Below are 22,536 nucleotides of genomic sequence, written 5' to 3'. Positions count from 1 at the left end.
TGACTGTAAATAATTGCTGTATCTTAGGGGAAGTTAAGTGGATGCAAATTAATTTTTTTATAAGTAGAATGTAGTGTTAGTAGGTGGCAGAAGCATGTTTATCTGCATAGCTTGAGAACCTTAAGATTTGTTTTACTTAAGTAGAGAAACTGCTTAGAAGGCGAGTGTATTTGTCTGCTAATGTGGAATGTTGTACTGTGTTTAACACAGACTGGCATAGGAGGTTGGTCTTGTGATCTGAAGGGTGCTGGTATTTAAAGAATGTACTGGCAGTGCAGTGAAATAGTAAGTTTTGGACAGATTCAGGAAGGTAGTTTGTGGAGTTGCTGGGAAAGTGCCATTTGAGAAGAAAAATGTACCTGGCTCTCCCTCCAGTGCTGTATCTTGCAGGGCATGTCTCTGCTAGCTCAGCACTTTGTGCTGTTTTGTTCCGGCTTGAAAAAAGGTGATTAGGATATTCTAACTATAAAACCAAGTTCCAGGTGTATCTAGTTCATTTTTATTATTGTAGAAATTTGTAAGTGTAAAGATGCAGAATAGTTTCTTTGTTTACTAAGATTTTTCAACTCATCTGTTGGAGTCTGCCAGCATGGAATTTTCATTTGAGATTTTCTGTTCTGGCTTCCATACACCCCCTGTCCACCTCCCCCCAGTTTCTGGAGTTAATAATAAAATCCACTCACAAATTGATAATTTTTGCAAATTTTTCAGATTTGAAAACCTCCAAGGATGTGACTCTTTTGTTAAGGCTCAGATGCATTAATTGCTGTTAGAAGTTACTTCCTTCATAGGACAGTGTGGTTTGTTCTGATAAAATAATGTAAAGGTAGCACACTTGCTAGTTTATGTTTAAAAACTGAGCTGTAAAAAATAATGTTGTAAATCTAAATAGATGCAAACTATCCTTACTGTAATTGTAGTTAACCAATTGCAAGTGAGACTTTGCACAGGGTTTTCTGTAATGGTAGGGTAGCCCTTGGGTATAGGAATGCACAGATGTATGCTGGTAGTTAATATCTGCTTTTTATCCAAAGCTTTGCCTTAAAGAAACATTCTTTACATCTGCTAAAATCCAGGTTTGCCTCAAAGTTGAACTCTATTTTTTTGTCAATCCTTTATTCTCAGTGGGCAGCCACCTGTCCTTTTCCTCAGACCTTCTTTTTTATATTGAAGCAGATGGACTTGTGAAAATATCTTTTCTGGTAGAAATCTTGCATATTTTTTGTCATCCTGGGTTTAATTTTATTAGTTGATTCTTCCCTGTCTTGGAAGTGAGCTCTAATACATTGAGTAAAGGATTGGGCAGGCTCAGGGGACAGTTTCACTTCTCTACAGTATTGAGGGGAAAAACCTGCCCCTCAAAGTGGTGTGGCAGGCTGGAAAACTTCAGTCTCAGCATTTGACTTTGTTTATTCTTGTGGATATAGGAGTAAGATCAATTGAGTTACTCAAAATTATGCTTTTATTTTCATTTTATATTGTTACCAAAGATGTATCTTAAGTGGGAGAATGTAGGATTGAGTTTAATTAAGGATTACCAATATTAGTGAAAATGCTGACTTTTTTATATTTAGGAGAGTTGTTCAGTCTGTGCAAACAGATAATATTTGTCTTTCCAAAAACTTTCTTTTTTTGGCCATTTTACTTAGCTTGTGTGGTGGATTCATAGTAAAAACAGAATGGAGATTTCATGTGCATAAAGGAGCAAGTAAGTGAAAATACCTAGCCATGTGTACTAGCAGTTTGACCTTGTATTTTACAAAGCCTTTCAAGTCAAAGTAGTAGTAAGAAAACATTAAATGGAACAAAATTGATGTTAAACTTTATGGCAATAGTGGTTTTTTTTACATATTACAAAAAAAAAGACAGATGAGATTTTAAATCTGTGACCTGGAAACTTACAGGATAAAACCAAACATTGATGCATGTAGAAATGAAAAAGGAAGCTAAAGGAGGTGGTAGAAGATAGAGCTGCTAATTTGCATATCAATTGCATAACTCACAACTCACCACCCTGGTAAATATGTGGTCTGAGAGCCTGTTTTAATGTCTCATTGGTTTGTCCACAGGTGGCTACAGTGTCAATGGAGGATCTGGGGAAAATACTTATGGTCGGAAGTCGTTGGGGCAAGAGCTGAGAGTTAACAATGTGACCAATCCTGATTTTACCAGTGTTCCGCATGGGAATCGTGCTTTAGCCACAAAAGACATGAGGAAATCACAGGGTAAGCACAATGCTGATTTTCAGGAAGAGGATATCTCTTTTGGCAACATTTCTTGTGTTCAGAAGATGAGAAGTTGTTCTCTGTAGTTATGCAGTCTGTATGGATTTTTTTTTTGTGATACATTATTAGATGGTGTTGATGGATACTTGTTTTGCTCATTTTTTGTCTTGTTTTATTGTTCCTTGTGCTGAGGCTTCCTCCACAGGTTTGGCAGATCTCTCAACTACCTGGCTTAGGCTGTTAATCTTTCAATTTCCTTTAGATGGCTTTTGAACTCTTACTTAGGTTAGTGGTTAGTCAGATTTGGCAGAGACATCTCTAAGAAGGAGAACTTGCTTTGGATTTGTCGCAAATTGATGCCTGAGTAAAAAGTTGGTAATTAATGAGCCCCAGTGTGGGAAGAGCAGCAGTGGCTGGAAGCAGCTCAGCTGTTCCCTGTTCTCCTTGGGCTGCAGGACAAGCAGTGATCATGTCCTGTCATCGTGTGTGTCCTCCTGAGCCTGCCACTGCTTGTGCTCCCTCTTGCTGAGGAATAGAGGCCAGGGAGGAGCTGGAAGTATCCTAAGAATGTGGGCAAGGTCTTGGGAGATGCAGCAAGAACAAATTTGGAGTTTCAAGAGGGTGCAGGAATGCTGGGCTTGTGTTTTTGAGGAAGAAGGCTTCACTCTTCCCACTATTTGAGGTTTGAGTCATAGTTAAAAAAAAAAAACAACCAAAACCACAAAAAAACACCCCAAAAACCAAAAAGAAGTTATTCCAAGCATTTTTGAATGAAAATAGAAACTTTATGACTAAGCACTGTCACTTACTGCATCACTTAGTATAAGTAGTAGTTGAGCCACTGGTAAAAACTGCCTGCATTATGCCAGGCACATTATAAACATAAGGACAGGCTGTTTCTTCTCAATAATTAATATTTCAGAGGAGAAAAATGAATGTTCAGTGTGCTTTGCAGGTGGAAGAGCTGAGATGTAAGTGGTGACAGGACTGTTTAAAAAATGTGATTTTTATGAATGGGTTAAACTCAGACTTTATAATCCCATTCTGGTGTCGTGGTCTAAAATTATGTAGTCCTTTTAGTGTCTTTTTATGTCTATGTAGAGGAAATAGGAAACTCTTTAAATAAAAAGACTTTCTGCCAGTACTAAATAACAGTTAATTCAGACTGCTTTCCTGGGTATGTGAGCATCTCTTTAATACTTAAAAGGTTAGGATATATAATTTTGGATGACTGAAGTTGCTGCCTATGACTTGTATGTTTTCTCTCCTTGAAATGTCAGATTTCAAGAGTTTCTCCTTTTGAACTTGGCTGTCTTTGATTGTTGTAGATTTCAGCAAGTCATTTTGGTTTTTCGTATCTTCTTTAAAATACAATGGGATTATGCTGCAACAAGATTTTGGGTTTTAAGTTCTTTGATGTTTTCTTGTTAGTATATTCATTAAACAATTTAAAAAACAGTCTTCTGTGAGTTAGCATGTGGCTGAGACCTTACTGAATTTTCACAAAGTGGATATCACAGGTATTTAATTAGTGCTTTGATTAGTGTAGCTTCAGTCGTGTCCTTGGTTAGTGGTTGCTTGGTTTGCTTCTGTTTTTTTCTTAAAGTTGTGATTGTGACTTAACAATTAGCTGACACTCTTGGGAGTAATGCCAGTGTAGATTAGCTATTAACTGAATAAAGACAAAGCTGCATTAGTCACATCAGATGACTGATGTCTAGCAGAGTAGAGCGGAAAGCTCTCTGTAGCTGTCTTGGATTTTCTCATTAGTCATGTTGACTAAGGATACCTCATCACATTCCATGAATCCTCTGATTTGAACCACCACGAAGCATCTAATGTTAAACTTAATGAAAGAAATTTGCTTTCCTATTTGCAAATGAGGGCAATTAATTATTTGTATGAATTCATAGGTAATTTGTCCCTGAAGCAGGTGAACTGTGTTGTGACTTTCTCTGGTATTGCATGCTGTTGGCCAAGTTCAGTGAAGTGTTTTCTTAGGAAGGTGTTCATTGTCCCCCATTGTGATCTGCTTAAGTGAACAGCCAGGTCGCTCTTCAAGCAGGGGGCTTTTGTTCCTCAGTAAATGAAGAGCAGATCTATTTTCCTTTTTGAAGCAGAACCCTGCTACCTATCAGAGAGGTATAGGTACCTATTGCTTCTTTGTAGTTGCTTGAACTTAAATCTGGATCTTTGCTTCAAGAAGCAGCTTGTTTTTTCCACAGGGTTTTCAGCTTGTTTTTTCCACAGGGTTTTCTTGAAATACTATTTGTTGAATTATTTTTGTTTATTCAACCGGAAGTCTGGTTTAATCTTACCCCACACTATTTTTTTTAGTTCCATTTATGTAGAAGGAAACTAAGTCCAGGTTTTTGTGTAGAAGTTAGACAGTTCTGCTTAGTTTTGAATGAGTTCAACAGAGGTACTGGGCTGTCCCCATGAAGAAATGAAATATTTGGTAGCTAAATTGGATTTTACATTTAACTTTCTCTTTATGAAAACTTAAAACCAGTCAGGATTTATTTTTGTTTTCTTAAATGACTATTATGACTTACTGATTTCACTCATACACGTATTGGACAATACTGTACTGTTGATAAATGCTGTAGGAAAAAATAAATAACTGCTGTTTTCAGAGCGACCGTTGTCTTATTCTGACGAGTCTCGACTGTCAAATCTTCTTCGGAGGATTACTCGGGAAGACGACAGAGACCGAAGACTGGCTACTGTAAAGCAACTGAAAGAATTCATTCAGCAACCAGAAAACAAACTGGTCAGTAATTCTTCCTTTTCATAGCATTGGGTATTTCTTGTTTTATAAAACTGTATTTTTCAAATCTGAGTATTGGGATATGTTTGCAAGATTATCTTGTATACAAATAATTTAATTCCACAAGAAAGGAGAATGTATTTCTGGATTGTCTGTCTTGTTTCCATAATTCAGGAGATGTTTTATTAGGATGTATTGCCTTAAACTGCTGAATGCCTGAACTATAGGAATTAACATTGGCATGTGTGTGGCTTTCTTTGACTGCTCTTAGGAATAGCCTCTGGATCCCTCAGAAAGGAAGCTGAGGGAAGGGGAAGTAAAGTGTTACTGACTTGTTCAAGAACTGTTTCTGTATTTTAAATTAAAAATACACAGGTATTTAGTCTTGTGAACAGCTCATCTTAGACCTACTCAGCTTTGTAACTAAACATCTCTGTATGTGGGAAGAGAACGGAGTAAATCTTTGTTTTCATTACATCTTTAGGAGTTTCGGTGGTTTGCTGAAGTCTTTAATGTCCTCAAGTGTTTTTTAAGGATACGGGGATGGGAAGGGATGTATCCCACTGTGGGTATAAATTTTTAGTATTACATATTTTGAAATGAAATATTAAAGAGCATATTGTCTGACACATCTCCCCCACTGTTTTGGAAAGCTTAAGAGTTCTCCAAGTACTGAAAAAGCAGGAAGTGATGGTTTAATATCCTGCCACTCATTTGCAAGCAGTGCTCTGATACTTTCGCTGTGGGATCTGTGTCTGTCCTTGTTTGTAAGAAATTGGTTCATTTTCTCATTGTACTTTAATTAACTAGTGATAATTGTGTTCTTTTCCAAAGGATATGAGACTTGAATATGGGGAGTATTCTAGTCTGTGCACTTAGATGTAAGCAGCCCCTCTGCAAGCCTACGTAACCCTTCAGCTTTCCTCTTGTTACTGCAAGGGTTTAGGAAGTAAATGCTTTCCCCAGTTATTCCACCATGGTTATTCTTTTAGTTACTTCCATTATTCTCCATGAGGTTTTCCCCATTTTTAAATTCTGTTTTGTAACCGTTTTTTATTTGGATTTATTGGTATCTCAGAATGTAATGAAATTGCCATTCTAATGTCTAAGTCAGCGATGACAAACTTCGTTAGTGGTCAGAATATTAGTTTGTCACCGAGAAGCTTTTGGTTAAGCTCTTCTGAGCTCACTAATGAGAATAAGATCAGATGTCAAGTGATATCAAGGCAAAAACTTCATAATGGACAGTGTTTTACCTAGCAGTAGTTCCTGCAGGTCTTTGCACTACTTAGTGTAGTTTAACTGAGTTCTTTTCATCTTCAGGGTTGAAATATGAGTTCATAATAGAGTAGTAGAAGTCAGTAGTCACTTATCATATAACAGAGTCCTGCTTTAGCTTCTAAATCATAGAGATGTCTTTTCCTTTTTCACCTCTGTTGTGGGTACCAGACACGTTGTCAAAATGCTCTTATGAGTTCTGAGGGGTGTGGATCTCTGTCCCTCCACCCGCAAAAGCATGATGTTGCTCAAAACTTAAAACAAAAACTGTGTACCATCCACTGTGTTAGAGGAATGTCTTTCTGAAGAAAAGAGAATAAACCTTGTTATTAGCTTGTCAAGAAATCTTCCTGTTAATATGTTATGCGGTTGCAGCTAATGTGTGATTTTTCAATCAGATCACTAATGTGGCAGGGGTTTAGTGCATAGTAGGAAAACAAGTCTTTCTGGTTATGTTTACTGAGAAGCAGTGGTTCATCAATAATGCTTCATCTCCAAAAGTGTATTCCATTTCACTAAAATGCAGGATTGCCTAAGTAGAAACTTTAATACTTCGGGTTATATTATGGGTTCCATTAAATTTTCCAGTGATACAATTGATTTATTAGTATTGGAGATTTGGTCTTTAGTAGATGCTACTCATGAGCTGTGTGATGAGTCTTCCATGGTGATGTAATGTTGTCAGCAGGAACAAACCTTGATAGCAGGCTGCCAGTATTTTCATGGCTACTGTAAATAAATATCAAATATAATATCTAGGATAATATTGCAGTGTTGCTTAATATAGTTTATGCTAGCCTGCAGTGGCCGTGGAAAGCATAATGGCATTCTCTTGGCAAGGAGAGCTGGCAGTGTTGTGTTTAATGTGGGTGTAAACATAGGACCTATCATGGAGGCAGTATTGGGCAATTAGTGTGCTTATGCCTTTTATGTCTCTTATATTACAGGTACTTGTTAAACAACTGGATAATATCCTGACTGCCATTCATGATGTGCTCAATGAAAGGTAAGCTGGAAAAATGCTCTAAAGGGGGAAAATAATGACAGCATTAGGTTTTAAAGAGAGAGGGAAAAGTTTGAGAGAAATTGATTTGCTAGTTTTGCATGGGTGTCCCATTGCAGGAACACAACAAAATTAGGGGAGAGGAAAGGCTCTTAGACATATCAACAATACGGTTGGGCTGTCTAGAGTACCTCCCTTGGAGAGAATGTGAAGGCACAAGTGTGGGCAGTGTGGAGTCTGTCTCAGCTGGTGGAGCTGTGCAGTGCTGTGGTGGTGTAGCTTCCAAAATGAAATGTTTTTTTACAAGCGGACTCATTTACATGCAATTAAGAGTGTATATAGAGGATGCTGAGATCTGTGTGGGCCTTTAGGTGCTTAGGTCAGTATTATTTCCCAGAGTCAGCTGTGTATTAAGAACTATTTCTATTGGATAGTGTGTTGGAAGTAGAACAGCACATTTGCATACTTTTATTCAAGTTGATTTACTCCATAGAAATAATAGTTCTTAGAATTTTATCTTAGCTTTGCCACTGCTGCCGTTAAGTAGGAAAGAAGCAGCCTCATTTCTGCATATATTTTCTTGTGCTTTAGAAAATACTTTATTTTGTTCATGCTTCTGTTCTGCTGTCATGGCTGGAGATCCCAAGTTTTTTTCTCTCCAAAAATACAGTAGCAAATTGCTTCAGGAATTGAGACAGGAAGGAGCTTGCTGTCTTGGCCTTCTTTGTGCTTCTCTGAGCTACGAGGCTGAGAAGATCTTTAAATGGATTTTTAGCAAATTCAGTTCATCCACAAAAGATGAAGTTAAACTTCTTTATTTGTGTGCAACCTACAAAGCACTAGAGACTGTAGGAGAAAAGAAAGCATTTTCATCTTTAATGCAGGTAAGACTACAAGTTAAAACATGATTATTAATGATTTTCTCAGTGCAATGCTTGAATGAACTTTTTAAGCTGGAATGAACAGTAAGTAATACTATATTGACATAGTAAGTAAATATCATTACAGCTGGGAGGGAACTTTCTGGCTGAATGGGATTCTTCAATTCTGATTGCATTAGAAAAGAATGACAAGTCTTTGTAGGGTACACATTTGGTGCAACTTTCTAGTATTTATGGCAGATCCAAGAAGAACCTTGTTGAGACCAAAAAGATAAACTTAAGCGATTTGATTTGACCCTTTGATTGTTTTATGCCACCTCCTATTTACAATTTGTAACTGGAATTGTGGATAGATCTGAGAAGGAGTAGGATGTATGTAGACAAGATGAGATCCCCTTGTACAAGTTTTAGGGTTTCTTATTTTGGGTGTAGAACAGCTATGGCCAGGTGTATGCTACAACTTAATAATTACTTTACAGAGCCAAGAAGCTTTGGCAGGAGAAGTAGGACTTAAAACAACACAGATGTTCTGTGGCTAAAGAGCTAAAAAATGTCTTTCCTGGGTCTGCTGTATATCAAGAAAATGCCCCCTTGAAGTGATTATTTTCATGCTGTGTATGTGATGCTTTTTACATTTTGTTCCTGCAGAAGGAGTAGTTTTGTTGATTGAATCAAAGTAGTTTGGCACAATGTGTTCTCTCTCATGTTTTAATGTGAAATATCTGCTGGCTTTGCGTTACTTTTCAGCTTGTAATGACCAGCCTGCAGTCCATCTTAGAAAATGTTGATACACCAGAGTTACTGTGCAAGTGTGTCAAGTGCATCCTTTTGGTGTCTCGATGCTACCCACACATTTTCAGCACCAATTTTAGGGTAAGCTTTCTCTGTGCTTTGTATTTTCTTTCTACAATAGAAATGTTGGTGCATCAAATTGGGTAATGACTCTGTTTTCACATTTGCTTTCCAGGACACAGTGGACATACTGGTTGGGTGGCACATAGATCATACTCAGAAACCTTCTTTGACACAGCAGGTGTCTGGTAAGTTTGGCCAGAGGAGCTCATGGCGGGTCTCACAGCCTGCTCTGGCTTGCAGATGTTGGGGGTTTACTTACACCAGTTTGGTTCTTCTGACATGGAAGTTGACGTAAAACCAAATTGAGATTCTGGCTACATAGCAAGACATTTTGTTCCTAACTTTTTAGTAAATTTGCTTTTTCATTTTATGCTGATTCTGGAAAAATGGGATGATTTATTCAGGGTACATTTAAACACCTATTGTTTTGTACAATTTTATAACAATCTTTAATAAATTTCTAGGTCTTAGTATATCCTCTATGAAAGGATATGTTTTTTCCTATGTACTTTTAGAAAATCTTTGTCATAAAGATACTGTACTGACATTTAAAAAGTGGGGAGAATTTTTCCAATAGCTTTATTAGTTTTCTTGTGAGTTATTCACAGCAAGTTTATTATGCTTCTTGTGTTATAGGCCTAGATTCTATCTTTGGTGTTTAACTCCTGTGGGGCAGAACTGAACATTAAAATTATTTTTGCAAAAGGACAGAAGAGGGAGATACAATTTATATTTATTTTAAAACATCTGGTGTTAGTATTTTCATGTAGATTACCTCTTAGCTCAGCAACTTTTCCCCTCAGCAATATGCAACTAAAATTTAATGATTGTATGTCACCCTGTATTCATTGGCTTGGTATTTTTGTACAGGATGGCTGCAGAGCTTGGAGCCCTTTTGGGTGGCTGATCTAACTTTTTCTACCACACTCCTTGGTCAGTTTTTGGAAGATATGGAAGCTTATGCTGAGGTAAACAAGACTTTATGGTATATACCAGAGTTAACTGTTACAGTTTTCTTAATAAACCCGCAGCTGTGATTTTTATGGCTGTATTACTTTTGTAGAAAATAAAATTACGTGGTGTTCCTGGGGAAAAGAGGACCAAATTACAGAGTATACTTCAGTCATGTACAATGACCAACTGCACAAATACTCGTGAACTATTTAATTAGCATCATAACCAGGCCTTCAGCTATTGTTGATTGAGAATATAGTGCTGTAATAAAACTATAAACAATTGACCAAACACAATGCCTTTATATTTCAAGAGCTGATGTGAAGACAATTCATGGTCTTTCCTTGGTGGTTTCTTTAATTGTCCAATCTCAGAGTGTTTCAGAGCTGGTAACTGTTGGGGGCAGAGAGGAAATCTTAATGCTTGAAACGACTAATGTTAAATCTGTCTTTTTAAAATAAAGCAGCAGATCGTATTGTGCAGGAAATAATGCAGCAGGAACTGATGGAAAACTAGATTGCATTCATTTAATGTACTTCATTTTGACTTTGTAACCTTTGTTTAGTTAACAGCACATAGTGTTTATCTGATGCTGTCATTAAAGGAAGAGCTTTGGGGTTGGGGGTGGTGCTGTATTTTAAGGTGTATGTGCTCATATGAATACACACTTACAGGTCTATTATACTACATTGTGTATGTTAATATGCAGGTCCTGTAGGTAAAATTGTGCTTGGAGCATAATTTGTTTCCCTCAGAGCAGAATCAATAATTTGGTCAGTGTCCTCTGTACCCCAGGGCCTTTGCTGGGGCAGCTGGCTTGAGGATTCACAGGGCAGAGCAGTAAATCACTGCTTATCAAGCTAGCTGCTGCTCTGGTCAATGTGTGTATTCTTAGTCAGGGAAGAGTTTTAAGATAATGTGTGCTAACGTGGAGGAGGTGCTTCCAGCCAGTGTGTTTATCTCACAGTGGGGTGGAGCAAGGCTACAGCCCTACTAATGAGATCAGCACTTCTGGGAACCTTCCCAGGCAGCGGTGCCAGCTGGCGTGGAGTAGTCTGTTAGTGAGCTCTAGGTCTCCAGATAACACAGTTTGTATGTGTGATGGGAATGGCCAGTCAAACATCTCCACTCCAGTTTGGGGATGGGAATTTCTTGGAAAAGTGGTAAAAGTGTGCAGACAACTGTTGTAACAGTGCAGCAATAGAGATAATCATGTTCCAGAGACCAGGAACTTCATAAGCCTCAGGTTTAATTTACAAGATATAGTCTGGGTACTTTCAGTGGCTAAACTCATTGCTACTCTGGGACTTCTCGTTGTCATTGTGTGCCTATATTCCTCCTTTGTTTGTGTGTGTAGTTAAGAGATATTGGATAAATACATTGGTAATTGGATTGTACAGTCTAATGTCTGGAAAAGAGATGAAATATTTTCAATCTCACATTTTGATATTTTACTTATGTGTAAGTTAATGATGTGTGCTGATACATAAACCTGGTGTGCTGTAGGACCTCAGCCACGTGGCTTCTGGGGAATCGGTAGATGAGGACATTCCTCCTCCCTCGGTGTCGCTGCCCAAACTGGCTGCGCTTCTGCGGGTGTTCAGCACCGTGGTGAGGAGCATTGGGGAGCGCTTCAGCCCCATCAGAGGACCACCAATTACAGAAGCTTATGTAACTGATGTAAGAACTCCATTTGCTTTGGCTTTCTTTGTTGCACGCCTGTTTTGTCACCATATAGCAATGCCATTGACTGAGTTGATTTAGGTTTTACAAACGTTATGTGAATATGTATATTCTCAGCTTTGAGTAAATCTATTTTTTCAAGAAATATGCTGCAATAATTTTATTAAAGTATAGATTGTGATAGTGGCACATGGAAATCGTATCAGAAACTAACTTTTTTATATTTTTTTAACTTCATGTGGCTGGGTTTCCTTGTTATCTTTGAAACCATGTTACTGTTTATTCATATAACCGTGCCACTATAGAAACTTGAATTCTAGTTATGAGTTTAATTTTATAAAATGTGATGATTTTTATTTCCTTTGAAATTGTATCTATTAAATCTGATAGCAAACTTTTCTAGCTCTGTAGTATAGGATGGTGTAAACTCAAAATAAATATTATATAATATGCTAAGTAGATGTTATAGTTCTGTGATGGGTGAGGAGATCAGATAAAAATACCTGCAGTCAAAGTCTTGTGGTTGCTGGATGACCTGCACTGCTAGAATTTATGCCCTTGCAGAATTTTGTGAGGGGAGCAACTTCTTTGGTAAATAAGTGTATGGATTTTCCAGTTGAAGACAAGACAGTTTTGTAACTTCTGCCTTAATCTGCAGGGGATTCTTGTTACAAAAGCCCAAGAAAACTCATCTATCTTTTGCAAGGGGAGTTCTGTTGGCATTAGTTGGAACTGAACAGAACTGTCAGTCGTGAACTTGGGTTTTGTAGGTCTCTAACTGAATTGGAAACCAAGCACTTGAAAGTTTGTTTTTTTTTACACTTCGGAAGTGTAATGTCAAGATGACATTATTCAGAGTAGAATTGACCGAGCTGCAGAGCAGGTGATGGGACAGGCTATCAAATGGGTGTGAATGCAGTTAAATAGCATCTCTTTTTAATGGAGTTTAACTCAGTTGTGTTTTTAATTTTGTAGGTTCTGTACAGAGTAATGAGATGTGTGACTGCAGCAAACCAAGTGTTCTTTTCTGAAGCTGTGCTTACAGCTGCCAATGAGTGTGTTGGGGTTTTACTTGGCAGCCTGGATCCCAGTATGACCATACACTGTGACATGGTCATCACCTATGGATTAGATCAAATGGAAAATTGTCAGACTTGTGGCACTGACTACGTCATTTCGGTCCTGAATCTGTTGACATTGGTTTGTACATGTTTTTATTGCTATGGGGGACTAGAAAAACAGCATTTTGATTAATCTTTAATAATTAGTAAAAATTACTAAAGGTAAAGTTACTTATTTTGGTTTTTACCCCCAGATTGTTGAACAAATAAATACAAAGCTACCATCATCATTTGTAGAGAAATTATTTATCCCAGAATCTAAACTACTTGTTCTTCGTTATCATAAGGAGAAAGAGGTAAGAGTAAGTAACTTCTGCAGGTATATTCCAACAGCCTTCATGCACTTCCTAGAATAAATTAAGCTGTAAAACTTAAGCTGTAAAGCTCATCTTAAATACCTTTTTTAGTCTTAACTGAATATCTGAAACTTCTGAAAAGGCAGATAAAGCTACTTCTTTGTTTTAGCATTTAGATTTGAAAAGAAACTGGTAAGTTTGCCATCATTCTAGGTAGAGAAATCCTTAGTTCATCTGGCTTTGATATTCAGTGTGTTAGTGGATGATCTAGAAAGTAATTAGTAGACTCTGTAAGTAAGAGGTACAGAAAACTAAATATAGGTATCTGTATCAGACTAAGCTATTCATAGATAAAGAAGAGTGATTTTAAATTCTTTGTTGCTGTTTAATGTATTTTAAGATTTGTTTTAATCAGTTATTGCTGTCATTTCATTCTCAAGGTTGTTGCAGCAGCCCTTGCTGTATACCAAGCTGTATTGAGCCTGAAGAACATTCCTGTCCTGGAGACTGCTTACAGGTTGATTCTAGGAGAAATGACCTGTGCTTTAAATAGTCTTCTCCATAGTTTACATCTTCCCGAGGCCTGTTCCGAAATCCAGCATGACTCTTTCAAGAAGCTCATATCCAATGTGGATAATGCCAAGTTTGTTGTTATATTTGACCTCAGTGCTCTAAGTACTATTGGAAATGCTAAAAACTCATTAATTGGGGTGAGTAAAAACTCAACAGACAGTTCATGCAATAAGTGTAAAAAATACTTGGTTACTTAATGTATTACACCAGTAGGGCACATATGTATAACTAAAATGATCATATTTGTCTCCAAACTTCCTAAGTTTCAGAAAAACTTTCAGTATTAAAACTTAGGGGAAACAATGGATGGATTGTATCTCTAGTTGTTGCACAATGAAAAGCAGTTTCTAGGGAAGAGCATCTTATCAGGGCTATTAAGGGTTTAATGCTAAGATCATCATAGTAATTGCTTTTGAAACTCAAGATAGATAAAAACAACTGTAGTGTGTCCTTTGCTAGTATATCAGCTATACGAAAACACTTTCCAGATCTTTCCATACAAAAACATGAACTACTTTTAACAGACTTGTAAAAAATGGGAAAGAAAATAGTTGCAGTCAAAAAACAATAGAGTTAAATTATTTCCTCTGGGGAAAAAGGGAAAGACATTAATTGATGGTTATGAAAATTACAGTTAAAAGTGGATCCTACCTTTTAAGTTTCTGTGCTTGTGTTGCTATTGTTTTATAGATGTGGGCCCTTTCGCCGACTGTGTTTGCACTGCTGAGTAAAAACCTGATGATTGTTCATGGTGACATAGCAGTTCACTTCCCTGCTGTCCAGTATGCAGTGCTCTACACATTGTACTCACACTGCTCCAGGTATGAGGTTGAATAATTCAGCAGTATGTTAAGAGCAGTAGGATGAACTGATGTCACTAGAATATATTGTTGGAGAGATTAAGTTAAATAGGTTGTGACAAGCAAGCTTTTGCCCAAACTTCCTTAATTTTTACTTTCATTAATTGCTGGGAAGCTGTATCTCAGCCAGGAAACAATATCCTGGTTTAAAGTTGGCCTTTTATTCAAAGGCAGATTAGAAATCTTGTGTTTGAATAGAGATAACTGAGGGAGAACTCTACTGAAACTAAATAAGGGAATATTATTTACTATTTTGCTTATTGAGAGATCTGGGAGAGGTAATGAGGTGTAAACAACAGATGTAAATACATTTTAAACCTTATTAATACAGACTGTTGTTAAAGCAAGGGAATATAGAATTTTAGCTGTTACTCTTTACATTCTTAGCTGTGGTCATTTTTCATTAAGCATTGGATACCAGACACAATTGAGAACAGATTACTGGCCTGCATGGACTGATGGCAAATTGTAGCTTTGTTCTTTTAGGCTAGGGTTCAAAATATTTGGATTTTGACAGTGTGATTTGTGTGTGTATGTGTTCATATAACTTTTGCTGCTGATTGTTGATGTTTTCTCTCCTCCTGTAAACTTTAGGGAAGTATGTCTAATCTTGAGGTAGTTTTAGTTTGTTTTTCCTTGCCCTTTCAGGCATGACCATTTCATATCCAGTAGCCTCAGTTCTTCCTCTCCCTCTCTGTTTGATGGAGCAGTTATAAGTACTGTAACTACAGCAACAAAAAAACATTTCTCAATCATACTGAACCTTTTGGGGCTACTGCTTAAAAAGGATAACCTTACTCAAGATACCAGGTAAGGAAAACTTTCTTAGAAATTGGGAAATTTTTGTCCAGTAGAATACATTAATTCAAAAAGGGTAATTTGAATTTGTAAAACTTGGGGTAAATTTAACCAGTCAAATATTTGGGGTTTTTAAAACATTATTAGGGAAATTTTGGAAAAAGGTAGCCGCTAATTTTTACACATGAAAACTAGAGAAGTTTAAACCATCCCAAGATCTATCCAGCAGAAGCAGAGCTATCAAACTTTACTGAAAGAAAGGGTTTGCTCACTGAAAGTACCCTTTTGCAATAGTTGCCATCCTGTATTACCAAAATGCTGTGAAAGCTGGGGACATCTTTAAAGTTAAGAAATACCTTGTTTAGAAAGTGTGCGCTATGGTGTGATACTGATGAACAACGTGAAGTAGTTTAAGTTCTATCAGAAAGCACCTTTCTGTAACTGTGTAGAGTGACTAACTCTTGGTTTTTGAAGGAAACTACTTACAACATGGGCTTTGGAAGTGGCTCTTCTGATGAAGAAATCAGAAACATATACACCGTTATTTTCTCTCCCATCTTTTCATAAGTTTTGCAAAGGACTTTTAGCAAACAGTAAGATACTGAATATTTTTACTTAACTGTCTTTTACATTTCAAAATTAAGTGCTTAAATAGCCTTGTCCCACTGATGGTAGCAACTGTACTTGTTTAATTTACTTTAAAGGATGCTTCATGGTCGTATTGTGCAAGAATTTGCACACTTTTTATGATTTTTTTTAAGTGGATCCCTGCCTGTTACTTAAACAATTAATTTTCTTAAAACAAATTGCAATCTTAAGAGATTTGATGCATCACTAACAATTTTGGTAGATCAATTTCCCAGTCGCAAATCATTTATCAAAAGCACTGGAACAGTTCTATGATGTATTCAGTTCCAAAATCTGTAAATAATTTGGGAACAAATGCAGAGTAATGCAGAAATTACCTAATTCCAGTAAGAATAACTTTTTTTTTTTCTCCTTTCAACTCCTTAATTCAGCACTTCTGGAAGATGTGAACATTTGTCTTCAAGCATGTAGTAGCCTCCATGCCCTGTCTTCCTCCCTTCCAGATGACCTTTTACAGAGGTACTTGCACAGTGTTCTGTATGTTATTTGAATTATGCTGAAAATGGGGATATTAACACCTCTTTCCTTTTTGCTGTTGCAGGTGTGTTGATGTGTGTCGTGTTCAGCTTGTCCATAGTGGTGCCCGTGTGAGACAAGCTTTTGGAAAACTTCTGAAGTCAATTCGTTTAGACGTTGTGTTGAGGTGAGTTGCTCAGACCAGCTTCAGTGTAAATAATGGTATTGTTTTTTCAGAGACACTTAACCTGAAAAATAATGCCAGTGGACTGTCATCATGCTGTCTTAGTTCAAAATCAAAAGGCATGAGCTTACAATGGTAGTTCTGGGTTGATGGTTGGGCTTGATGATCTTACAGGTCTCATCCAACCCTCTATGATTCTGAGTGTCTTGCTATCTCTCCTGTGCTTTTATGGGTCTAAGAACAGTATGTAGTACACAAAGTAATTAATAAATTTGGTAAGCTGTGCATCACTTCTTGAAGCAAACACTGAGTATCTGCAAAGTCCCTGTTACCCAGAACTTCAGCAGTATTGTGTCCTATAATTTGCCTTGAAGCCCTGAACTCTGAAAGCACTTGGTATTAATACCAAAGCATGTAATTACATCTGGTCATTACATATAGATACAGTGTGTGTGTGACTCTTACACAACTTGTTTTGGTTTATTCAAGTATATTACAGCCTGGGTTGTTTTCCCTCTCTTCCTGCAGTAACCGTACCCACACGGAAATACAAGAAATTTCTTTGGCTATAAGAAGTCACATGAGCAAAGCTCCAAGTAACACATTCCACCCACAGGATTTCTCTGATGTCATTAGTTTTATTTTGTATGGAAACCTCCACCGAACTGGGTAAGAACTGTCTGTAGAACTGAAATCTATGAATGTTGGATTGATAGTAAACAAGTCCAAGTTACATTTAGTTTAAAATTTGTAATTATCATTACAAGCTACGTTGCTTTGCTTGCAAACTTTTTTTATACTCTTAAGTATTTATAGATGTCTTACATACACACCTTTTGGCATATTTTCCTATATACATTGCTGCTTGGAAGTTAATTTTGTGAAAGATTTGTTTGTGAACAATAGGGAGATGAAGTGTGTACAGTATAAACTTGTTAATGCACTGATGTTTTCTTTCAGGAAGGATAATTGGTTAGAAAGGTTATTCTATAGCTGTCAAAGACTAGATAAGAGAGATCAGCCAACCATCCCTCGGAACCTGTTGAAGACTGATGCTGTGCTGTGGCAATGGGCTGTCTGGGAAGCAGCTCAGTTCACTGTTCTCTCAAAGCTACGAACTCCTCTGGGCAGAGCCCAGGATACATTTCAAACAATTGAAGGTAAAGTTAAAAATACACTTTATTTTGTGGAGATTTTTTGGTAAGGTTGTGAAGCAAGGTGTTCATGTCTAAGCCAAGAGGCACAATGGCTTTATTTTTCAGTGCTTATTGATTTTAAAGATGCTGCATAATTACTTTTAAGTTGTGGTAGATTTTGAGAGGTAGCATTGCTATCCCTTTGCACATTTAAATACAATACCATCTGGTAATACTTCTTCCCCTGTTTTGGTAAAATGTGTAGGTATTATTAGGAGCCTTGCAGCCCACACGTTAAACCCTGATCAAGATGTCAGCCAGTGGACTACTGCAGACAATGATGAAGGACACAGTAGCAACCAGCTCAGGCTTGTTCTCCTTCTGCAGTATTTGGAGAACTTGGAAAAATTGATGTACAATGCATATGAAGGATGTGCCAATGCCCTTACCTCTCCACCCAAGGTTTGTCTGTCTTGCAATGCTGATGTTGCTTGGAACAGTCTGGTGAATGAACAGTGTCTTCAGGATTGTGCAGTTCTTAGCCGTGGAATTCGAGAAACTTCTCAAAGTTTGAGGCTTTTAAAAAACACTGGCTTTAACTTTGGCGTATTCCTACAGAACATGTTAAACCAGGCTTTGTTTCTGGAGTACCAGCTTGTATAGTGGTACAAATCCAGCATGCCTGTAGTACCTCTGATTTGTAGCAGTCACTTACTGGTAGGTTGTCAGCAGCCCTATTATAAAGTAACACAGTTATTTAAAGCTTTAATTGATTTTTGGGGAGCATAGTAATTATTTATAAGCAACATACCCTGTTGTGTATTTCTAAGTGCAAAGCATTCTTCACTGTTGAAATAAGCTGTTTAATTACCAGACTTTGATGTGACCATAATACATAATTTACAGTCTGTTTATATTTAAGACTTTGGGCCTGCCACTGTGCCTGGCCAGTTGCATGCTACATGTGATTCCAGACCATTTACATTAATAAAAGTAAAGATTTATTGAAAACTGAAGGAAATAAACTTTCCTGCCTTTGCTATCAATCTTAAGTAGTTAACTATTTTGGTTTGTGCAGAAGAATGTTGTTGTGAAAATTCTTTCCTGTCTCTGAAGGTTATCAGGACGTTCTTTTATACCAATCGCCAGACATGCCAGGATTGGCTGACACGGATTAGACTTTCCATCATGAGAGTTGGATTGCTGGCTGGCCAGCCTGCTGTGACAGTCAGGCATGGATTTGATTTACTCACAGAAATGAAAACTAATAATAGTATCTCTCAGGTACTCTCTTTTCAAACTCTGTAGATTATTGCAGAAATATTCACCATGATATTCTAAAAGAACTAAGCTAAGGCAACCAGTAGTTACTAAGCCAAGTGGCATGTAAAAGAATGAGTTATTTAAAGGCACATTTTTAATTGGTATGTTTTTACTGTGGTTGTGATACTGTGGATTGGAGGTTAGGATGTATGAACGCATATTGTCACATACTACGCAGGAATGAATGCTGTAGTTAATTGACGTTTTCAGTTGAGCAATTTCTAATTTAGTGGAAACCTTGTGAAACTGGTGCTGCATTAGTGTGAGGCCATCCCAAGCTTGTGGTAGTGTGATGTCCTTGCTTACCTGTGGTATGAGAAGTAGGGTTGTGTCACTGGGGTATCCTTCCTCTAACTAACAGCTAAGTTCAGGAGTGGGATGGGTGGATAAAGTAGTTACAGCCTTCTTGAAAGGGTTGAGTAACTTCTTCAGTACATGACTTGATTTGCTTAAATGTTTTACCAAAGGTGTTTTGATAGCTATTTGGTACTTTGTGCTCCCTTATGAATTCTCATATAGGTACAAAAACCATCACACCGTGATTGCTAACCATTGATGTTCAGGCTGTGGGTTCACAGCACAAACTCTTCCCTTGGCTCCCCTGCTCTTCCAAAAGCAGTGCAGTGGATGGTTATCAGGAGCACTTGTAGATGTGTATAATGAAATGCTGCTTCACCATTTCTGAGTACTCACTCACAGACACGTGGCTCTTGCATTAGATGAGTTTTGTTAAATAACGCTTTTGGTTTGGATTTAGGGAAATGAATTGGAAGTGACAATTATGATGCTGGTAGAAGCATTATGTGAGCTCCACTGTCCTGAAGCTATTCAGGGTATTGCTGTCTGGTCTTCTGCTGTAGTTGGGAAGAGCCTCTCCTGGATCAATTCTGTAGCTCAGCAAGCAGAAGGGCGGTAAGTTTTCACAAATAATGGGATGCTACAAACTTGGTCGTTTTTTCCTTCTAGGGAAAGTTCTGCTTCTGAGTCTTTTAAACTGTGGCACGAGTCAAGGCTGCTGATGAATTTCCATATCAGTTATACTCAGTGAACCTTTTCAGAGATGTAATATGTATTTAATCAGTATTCAGCTCTACTCATTCAGATTAAAATTGTGACCGTCAAATATAAAACTCATGTATTTCCTTCTATCTCTACTTGATTTGAAGTTGACATTAAAACTTTTGTGGACAAGCTTTTATCAAGTGCTACAACCTGGAAATTCAGCCAATAAACTTGTGTCCTATCTTAATCCCTTTCTTTTGCTGAAGGTGATATGAGCTTTTTGAGTATTGGAGTAAAATAATGCTCAAAATCTAGTCTATTTACAAAAAAAAAAAAAAAAACCCACCCCAACCTGGTTCTTTAAGATGCTAACTGAAATATTGAACTGTTTTAGGTTTGAAAAAGCAACTGCGGAATACCAGGAGCACCTCTGCTCCATGACTGGAGTGGATTGCTGTATAACAGGCTTTGACAAGACTGTTCTGAAGTTGGCCAATTCAAACAGTGTGAACAATGCCAGCCCAAAGCATTCCTTGAATGGTCAGTGTTTGTTTTCTTTTTAAGAGAAATACAGCTGCATGTGTAAATGTGTGTGCATAAATGAGAACATTCAGTGGTAGAGTCATGGTAATGTCTGACTCTGAAATCTGCAAACCTGTTTCTGTCTGCAGTTAAACTGAACCACTTTAATGCCCTTGAAACCAGTATTATGTGTAGATAGGAGGGTTTGCAGCACTGAGGTCTAGCTGAATGAAACTAAAGGTAATAGGTAACATATTTTGTAATTTACTAATTTAAATCTAGTTTATTTTAGATTATTGTAACTTAAACCTTAGTGTTTATGACATAATTGTATCATAAATGCACTAGTTACTCAGATATTTTTAACTTCTAAGACTTTGTTGCAGTATTCTGTTTCATCTTTGAAAACAAACTTCCTTTGTTCTTAATTTAGTTGTTCTGTTTTTCTGTTTTGATGCTCCTTTACAGATATAAACTAAATTTATTTTGAAAAAGTTATTTTCCCTTAGAAAAAGTGTAAGAGTAAGTATACTGTAAAAGTTGTGTAATTATTTGATTTTTTTTAAATTAAGAGTTTTTCTTAACAAAAGACATAGAAATAATGTTTGAGTAATAGAACTGCTGTTTGTAAATATATATTTAAGTGCATGTTTATATAAAATTTTTTCATTTCACAGGTGAAACTAGAAAAACTGTTCTGACTAAGCCAAGTGACTCTTCACCTGAAGTGATAAACTACCTGGGTAACAAAGCATGTGAATGTTACATTTCCATTGCTGACTGGTCTGCTGTTCAGGAGTGGCAAAACATGGTCCATGAGCTGAAGAAAAGCAATAGTAATACCTCAATCAATCTGAAAGCAGATTTTAACTACATAAAGTAAGGGTATAATTCCTTTATTCAACAGTACCTTAGAGTTCATTGTTTTACAACTGGAATATTAAAGTTTTAATGGATTTTAAAATTTGGATGTTAGTTTCTAAGTAGAGGCATACAAAGAAGAAAGGTGTGTTCTTGGGAGGGTGAAAACGTGGCCGAGGCATTTACAGATGCGTGAAGAGGTAACATTCTAAATAGCTTCTGTAGCTTTCTGGCTGCTGAGGCTGCTTGGTATTCAAGAAGAAAATCTTTCATTGAAGAAAAAAAGAGACCAAATTTACTCTGCTTTACTAAGCAGAAGATGAATCCTTTTGCACAACTTAAAAAATGTCTCAGTGGTTCTTAAAAATAGCTTAATATACTAATTTAATGGGAAAAGTATAGGAAAGAAGTGGTCTTGGCTGCTGAGTTTTTTAGTTTTGTTTCTTTTTTAAATGAAATTTAGAATTGTAGCTTGGGCATCTATTTCCTGACCTTTGATATTTTTCTAGTTCATGAAAAAATACATGTAACATTGACTAGACCTTCAAAGTTTAAGGATAGTTTATTTTTATTTGGCAACTTGATTGCTTTCCATTCCTGCATGATTGTGGTAAACATAGTAAAATCCTTTTGGCTGAAATTTCGACTTGAAAATAAAAGCACAGAAGGAAGCAGTGAAATAAAATCTGCAGGTCTGAAAAGGTGACTGCTTCTGTCAGAGAAAGGGGCTCTTCTTTCCTTTTGGTACAGGATTCATTCATTTGGTGCAGATCTAGTGCCTTTTATTGAAGTATTATGATAATTGAGATTTTAGCTTGGATTAATCGTAAGTGCTCTGTAGGATTTGGAGTTAGTCTTGAGTCTTCTTTTTGCTGTGTAATATACTTGGCAACTGGAGTGGAGTAAGAAATATGAAAATAAATCTATAAATGTTGAATTGCAGATCTTTGAGCAGCTTTGAGTCTGGACAACTTACTGAATGCATTGAACAACTGGAATTATTACCAGGAGAAAATATCAACCTGCTTGCAGGGGGATCCAAAGAAAAAATAGGTATAAATGCATTAATTATTATTTACTTCAAATGCAAAAGTAAATATTTCTTTG

At 37.0% G+C, this 22,536-nt stretch overlaps 1 protein-coding gene across 2 annotated transcripts in view; it reads left to right on the top strand.

The window, feature by feature from the left end:
- SMG1 (SMG1 nonsense mediated mRNA decay associated PI3K related kinase) overlaps positions 1 to 22,536 on the top strand; it is a 58,921-nt gene that overhangs the window by 10,200 nt on the left and 26,185 nt on the right. For both annotated transcript variants that reach the window (XM_068206857.1, XM_068206856.1), the window contains 24 exons: positions 2,070 to 2,225; positions 4,862 to 4,998; positions 7,221 to 7,279; positions 7,947 to 8,160; positions 8,905 to 9,030; positions 9,125 to 9,197; positions 9,883 to 9,980; positions 11,473 to 11,646; positions 12,625 to 12,849; positions 12,965 to 13,066; positions 13,507 to 13,776; positions 14,330 to 14,460; positions 15,148 to 15,309; positions 15,772 to 15,890; positions 16,317 to 16,404; positions 16,487 to 16,588; positions 17,114 to 17,254; positions 17,546 to 17,745; positions 17,987 to 18,183; positions 18,838 to 19,005; positions 19,802 to 19,956; positions 20,441 to 20,586; positions 21,246 to 21,447; positions 22,373 to 22,482. In XM_068206857.1, the coding sequence (XP_068062958.1) occupies positions 2,070 to 2,225; positions 4,862 to 4,998; positions 7,221 to 7,279; positions 7,947 to 8,160; positions 8,905 to 9,030; positions 9,125 to 9,197; positions 9,883 to 9,980; positions 11,473 to 11,646; positions 12,625 to 12,849; positions 12,965 to 13,066; positions 13,507 to 13,776; positions 14,330 to 14,460; positions 15,148 to 15,309; positions 15,772 to 15,890; positions 16,317 to 16,404; positions 16,487 to 16,588; positions 17,114 to 17,254; positions 17,546 to 17,745; positions 17,987 to 18,183; positions 18,838 to 19,005; positions 19,802 to 19,956; positions 20,441 to 20,586; positions 21,246 to 21,447; positions 22,373 to 22,482 (3,555 nt within the window). The remainder of the gene's footprint in view (positions 1 to 2,069; positions 2,226 to 4,861; positions 4,999 to 7,220; positions 7,280 to 7,946; positions 8,161 to 8,904; positions 9,031 to 9,124; positions 9,198 to 9,882; positions 9,981 to 11,472; positions 11,647 to 12,624; positions 12,850 to 12,964; positions 13,067 to 13,506; positions 13,777 to 14,329; positions 14,461 to 15,147; positions 15,310 to 15,771; positions 15,891 to 16,316; positions 16,405 to 16,486; positions 16,589 to 17,113; positions 17,255 to 17,545; positions 17,746 to 17,986; positions 18,184 to 18,837; positions 19,006 to 19,801; positions 19,957 to 20,440; positions 20,587 to 21,245; positions 21,448 to 22,372; positions 22,483 to 22,536) is intronic.

The sequence above is a fragment of the Anomalospiza imberbis genome, chromosome 16 (genome assembly GCF_031753505.1).
Source record: "Anomalospiza imberbis isolate Cuckoo-Finch-1a 21T00152 chromosome 16, ASM3175350v1, whole genome shotgun sequence".
In the NCBI taxonomy this organism is placed as follows: Eukaryota; Metazoa; Chordata; class Aves; order Passeriformes; family Viduidae; genus Anomalospiza; species Anomalospiza imberbis.
This window is presented reverse-complemented; position numbering and strand designations above follow the sequence as displayed.